At 38.4% G+C, this 6,000-nt stretch overlaps 1 protein-coding gene across 1 annotated transcript; it reads left to right on the top strand.

Moving 5' to 3' along the window:
- The first annotated feature begins 3,848 nt into the window (after positions 1–3,848).
- LOC122897440 (olfactory receptor 13H1) lies at positions 3,849–4,775 on the top strand. Its single transcript, XM_044235688.1, has one exon. It carries the CDS (start codon positions 3,849–3,851, stop codon positions 4,773–4,775), a length of 927 nt encoding a protein of 308 aa, XP_044091623.1.
- Positions 4,776–6,000: the final 1,225 nt, after the last annotated feature.

Raw genomic sequence — 6,000 nt, 5'->3', positions numbered from 1 at the left:
AGGAATCTTTTAATGATAATTTTAGGGTGAAATAATCAACATTGTCTTTGGAGGACAGGGCCCAGACTAATGAAGAAAACCCCCCTCAATTAAAGGCGGGGTTTTAAGTGAGAAAGGGAAACTGTCATCAATTTTAAGTTCTATGGGTCCAAACACAGTACTAATGGAGGCAAGGTCATGGGTTCCATCCCAATATCTATCTGTTAGCTTAACACCATCTAAAAACAAGCCTCCCCAGGGACCTAGATTGGTCACCAATTTTTAGTCAAATGGCTCCTCAATTTATTCTACTGGGCTCTTTGAAGACTGAGGGATAAATTCTTTTTAAACTTTCCATCAATACTGGAGAAACAGAATACATCCTGCAGCCCACTGGGAATGATAGATTCATATAAAAGAGAGTAAACATGCATTTATCAATATTTAATATTTAACAGTAAAAGCAGTGTGTTTTAAACAATTCTAGGAGCAACAGAGACTTTTAAATGGTGTAACAATCAGCTGTCTACTTCTATACAACACCAGTTCATCCTCCCATCCGTAGCCTGCCCCTCATCTTTCTAGATCTTCTACTGTGGATGGTGCATGTATAGATAATTGGGAATTAAATATAGACCATTCAAGGAAATATAGGGCATGACTATACTAACTTAAAGTGTAAAAGTCTTCATTGTGACTCATTGCAACTTCATTGTGACTCTCATCTTTCTTCATTTTACCATTATGGAAATGATTATCTAAATTTTCACTTGCAAGGCAGAGGCAATCCAAGAGAAAACCTCTTTCTCAGGGTCCTATAATAAATTAAGAAAGAACCAGCATGGGCGCCTGGGTGGCTCAGTGGGTTAAGCCGCTGCCTTCGGCTCAGGTCATGATCTCAGGGTCCTGGGATCGAGTCCCGCATCGGGCTCTCTGCTCAGCAGGGAGCCTGCTTCCTCCTCTCTCTCTGCCTGCCTCTCTGCCTGTTTGTGATCTCTCTCTGTCAAATAAATAAATAAAATCTTAAAAAAAAAAAAAAAAAGAAAGAACCAGCATTAGGTTTCTCATGCTCTGAGGACACACCTGCAAAGGCAGGTCATCAGCCTCCCCACCTCTTGCGTGTGTTTGCCAATTCCTAAGCGCCATAAACTTCTCTATCTGTGGATTTATCATTCTTGTGTACTTAGCCCGTTTGAGAGGCTGACAAAGCAGAGAATGAGACACAGGGATAGGTTCTTGGAGGCCAGGACAGGGAAGTAAGGGAGCTATGGAATCCTTGCAAATGCAAATTTAGGCCAGTGAAAGGAAGGAACTTACCCAGAGACATTGCCAGTGAGTAGTAGATAATTCAAGGAAAAGATTAGAAAGAAAAGGAAGAGTTAGTTTCATAAAGAAGTACATAAACATTAAAGGGTATTTAGTATATAAACAACAATGTCAGGGGAAGAATCAGATAGAAGAAGAGAGGTTGGTCTTTCAATGTGGAACAGGCAAAGAGCTCCATTCATGCATTCATTCATCAAGTAATTCTTGAGTACCCTCAATGTATTAGGCACTATTCTAAATTTTGGACATACAGCAGTGAGCTAAATGGATAAAACTCCCTGATCTCATTAACTACATTCTAGTTAAAAGAGATAATCAATAAACATAATAGATAAAATATACCATGTGTTGGAAATAATGATTCTAAGGAGAAAAATAATGTGGGAAAGTGGGGTATAAAATGTCAGAGGCTAAAAATGAACCTTTAGACAGGGTGGTCAAAGATGGACTCACTAAAAAGATTTGTTGTGAGTATAGATGTGAGTGAAGTAAGATGATAAGCCAGGCAAGGATCTGGGCTTCATATATATAGAGCAACAAAATCAAAGAAAGCAAAGGCTCTAAGAAAGGGATGTGCTGTGAATATTTAAGGAACAATGAGGAGGCCAATGTGACTAGAGCAAAGTAAGCAAGGAAAAGAGTAATAAAAACTGGGGTCAGAGAGGTAATTGGAAAGCAAGCCATGTAGGGCCTGATAGGTCATAATAAGGAGATTGACATTCAATTAGGTTAAAATGGGAAACTACTGAAGTTTTTTAATGGAAAAGCAACCTGATCTGACTTACAATTTAACTGAATCATTTGAACTGAATGGGAGCAAGGCCAAAACAGTGAAGCCAATAAGGAAGTCACTGGCAAAATTCAGGTGAGTAATGGTGATGATTTGGAATAAAGGACAGCAGTGCAGATGACAAGAGGAGTAGTTAGATTCTGGATAATATCTGAACAATAACAGAAATTATTTACTTATATATTTATTTATTTATTCACTTATTCATTTTATGTCAGGTCCCTATAATGCTCGAGGCACCATACTAGGTACACCAGTAAATAAAGCAGACAAGGTCCCTGTCTTCAGTAAATTTACAGTTGAGTGGGAGACAAATAATAAACAAGCAATAAAATTATTAATATAATCTCAAATATTAGAATATGCTATTTAAAAAAGCATAAACTGAGGGGAAAGAGAGTGGTAAGGTGGAAAGAGAAAGCCTTTTCAGATAGATTGGTCATTCAAGCCCTCTTCCTACCACCCACACTTTTAGAAATGTCACATTAGATTTTCACACTCCTAACGGGTGCTCAGCAACTACAGCACAAAAAACACAGGAGAAGCTGGCAACATAAATCTAACCAGGGATAGTAGCAGAAGGTTTGCACAGACCTCAAGGATTCCATGAAATATTCCATTTACATAATATCAGTTCAGATCAATAAAACACTTTGCAGCACTCTATGACAAACACTATGGTAGATACTAGTGCAATGCGGAAATGGAGGCATGAGCAATTTAGGAGTGACCAACAGACAGAAGAATAAGCAATATTTTAGCTTAAAGTGTCAGAAGCTACCCTCTTACTAGAGCTCAGTTACTTAAGTTGATTGAAGTTGTTTTAGAAAATGGTGAACAAGTAAGAGAAGCAGGAAGATGGCCTCCCTTTCTTTTCTTCTTACTTGAAAAAAAAAATAACCCAAGGTTATCTGGTGGAAGAGGGATGGAAAACTTTTCATATAACCATTTTCAAAAGGATGGGGAATTTTCTATTTTCCTAGGGAAGGAAGAAATTTCTAGCTTTGTCTCTGTTCTCATTTTAGATGTCCATCAACAGATGAATGGATATCACATCTTCTTTATAATATATACACACACATATATATATATATAATATATTATAAAAAAGATGTGGGGTGTGTGTGTGTGTGTGTGTGTGTGTGTGTAATGGAATATTATGCAGCCATCAAAAAACCCAGAATCTTACCATTTGCAATGACATGGATGGAACTAGAGGGTATTATGCTAAGTGAAAGAAGTCAATCAGAGAAAGACAGTTACCATATGATCTCTCTGATGTGAAGAATTTGAGAGGCAGGGTGGGGTCTCATGGGAGGGAAAATGATACAAGATGGGACTGGGGAGGGTGACAAACCATAAGAGACTCTTAATCTCAGGAAACAAACTGAGGGTTGCTGGAGGGGTGTGGGGAGGGATAGGGTATCTGGTGATGGACACTAGGGAGGGTATGTGCTATGGTGAGTGCTGTGAAATGTGTAGGATTGATGACTCACAGACCTGTACCTCTGAAACAAATAATACATTATATGTTAATAAAAAGGTGATAGACTGAGTCAGCTGTTTTGATACCCCCCAAAAATGGATATCTCATTTGTATTCCCTGTCTTTTGAAAAAGACAAAGAATGATCCTGTACACCCTAATTATGTCCACTTTTCTCACACCAACCCTCCCTCTTTATTCTCATTCTTACAGGAAAAATGAAGCAATTTCATTGGCACACATCCAATGAATAGCAGCAAATAGGAAGAATGGCCATAGATAATACTACAGCAGTGTTTGAGTTTCTCCTTATTGGAATCTCTAACTATCCTGAGTGGAGAGTCACATTTTTCACATTGGTGCTGATAACTTATCTGAGTACATTGTTGGGGAATGGACTTATCATCTTTCTTATCTACTTTGACCCCCACCTCCACACTCCAATGTACTTCTTCCTTACTAATCTGTCTTTCTTAGACCTTTGCTATGGAACCGCTTCTATGCCCCAGGCCTTGGTACATTGTTTCTCTACCCATCCCTACCTCTCTTACCCACAATGTTTGACCCAAATCAGTGTCTCCTTGCTCTTGGCCACAACAGAGTGTCTCTTACTGGCTGTTATGGCCTATGACCGTATGGTTGCTATCAGCAATCCCCTGCGCTATTCCATGATCATGAATGGCCCAGTGTGTGTCTGGCTGGCTGCTACCTCATGGGGAGCATCACTTGTGCTCACTACCATGCTTGTCTTATCCCTGAAGCTTCACTTCTGTGGAGCTAACATCATTAACCATTTTGTTTGTGAGATTCTTTCCCTCCTTAAGTTGGCCTGTTCTGATACCAGCCTCAATGAGCTTATGATCCACACCACAGGTATCTTCACCCTGCTCCTACCCTTTGGATTTGTTCTTCTCTCATACGTCCGAATTGCCATGACTGTCCTAAGGATTCGCTCAGCCCAGGGTAGGCTCAAGGCCTTTTCCACCTGTAGCTCTCACTTAACTGTGGTGACAATCTTCTATGGGGCAACCATCTCCATGTATATGAAACCTCAGTCAAAGTCATCCCCTGACCAGAACAAGTTTATTTCAGTATTTTATGGAGCTTTGACACCCATGTTGAACCCCCTGATATATAGCCTGAGGAACAAGGATGTTAGAGGGGCAATGAGGAAAATTATGGCAAAGAGAACATGAGCCTTCTTTGTTTCTAAATTTCATATATAAATGAATAAAACACTGTGTGTGTGTATATATATACATATAACTATATATATACATATACTACATATACATGTAGTGTGTATATTACATGTGTGTGTGTGTATAGTTCTATTAATCACCATACAGTGCTTTATTCATTTTTGATGTAGTGTTCCATGGTTCATTATTAGTTTAGAAACATCAGCTACATCCTCATTAATGATAAAATATTGTTTAAAGGGTCTGATTTCTGATTTTACCTTTGGTGGAGCAGATGGTTATCATCTGAGAAGCTTCAGGAAGTGCTCCCACCCCAAAATATTAGCCCTACAAAGTCCTGAATTTCCATTAGAAGCATTATTTTTGCTCTGTTTTACATATGACATGCTAGTGGTCACCCATTAGGTAACTTAAATTTAGGTAAATCAGCTTATCAGAATCATTTCCTCACTAACAGAAGAGACATGAGCAGCAAGAGAATTTCCTATGACTATTAACAGGAGGCAAGCCATAACGGAGTTGGAAAAATAGGACAAAGGATGGTATAATAAAAGAACAGCAGACAAAAATCAGAAACTTTACAACTTAACTGGAGGAAAGCCCTGTTGTGAAAGCACAATTGACTTGCTCTACTTAACCTCAAAATCATGAGAAAATTGCACCATAGCCATTTCCTACATTTGTGTGGAGTGGTTTACCCCTTTTCTTGCTCTTTTTCTAAACTTCTTTCAAGTATGGTATTTTATTTTCTATTCGTAATGTAATTCTATAAAATTGGTAAAAAAGACACCATAATCCTCCTATCTTAACAATGAGAAAACAGAGGCCTAGAGATGGAGTTGAGACTTCTATAAAGTTATATATAATTGGTAGTGGAATCAAAATTAGAATTTAGACCACATATATACCACCTCTGAACTTTGTCAGTGTTGTCTAGAAAACTATTTGGAATAATGGAATTATAAATGGAACTAACATTTATTGAGCACTTACTGTATACCAGACACTGAGCTAAGCTGTTTACATCCATTATCACAATAATGCAATGAAACAGTGCTATTATCAACCTGTATTAGAGAAGAAGAAACAGACTTTAGAGGTTAAGTGCTTTGTCCATGCACACAGCCAGTAAAGAGCAGAGCCAATATTTAAGTCTAGGTCTGGCTGATTTCAGATCCTATTCACTGTACCCACATTAGAGACCATAGAGATTATTTAA

This window comes from Neovison vison, chromosome X (assembly GCF_020171115.1).
Source record: "Neovison vison isolate M4711 chromosome X, ASM_NN_V1, whole genome shotgun sequence".
NCBI classification, from domain to species: Eukaryota; Metazoa; Chordata; class Mammalia; order Carnivora; family Mustelidae; genus Neogale; species Neogale vison.
This window is presented reverse-complemented; position numbering and strand designations above follow the sequence as displayed.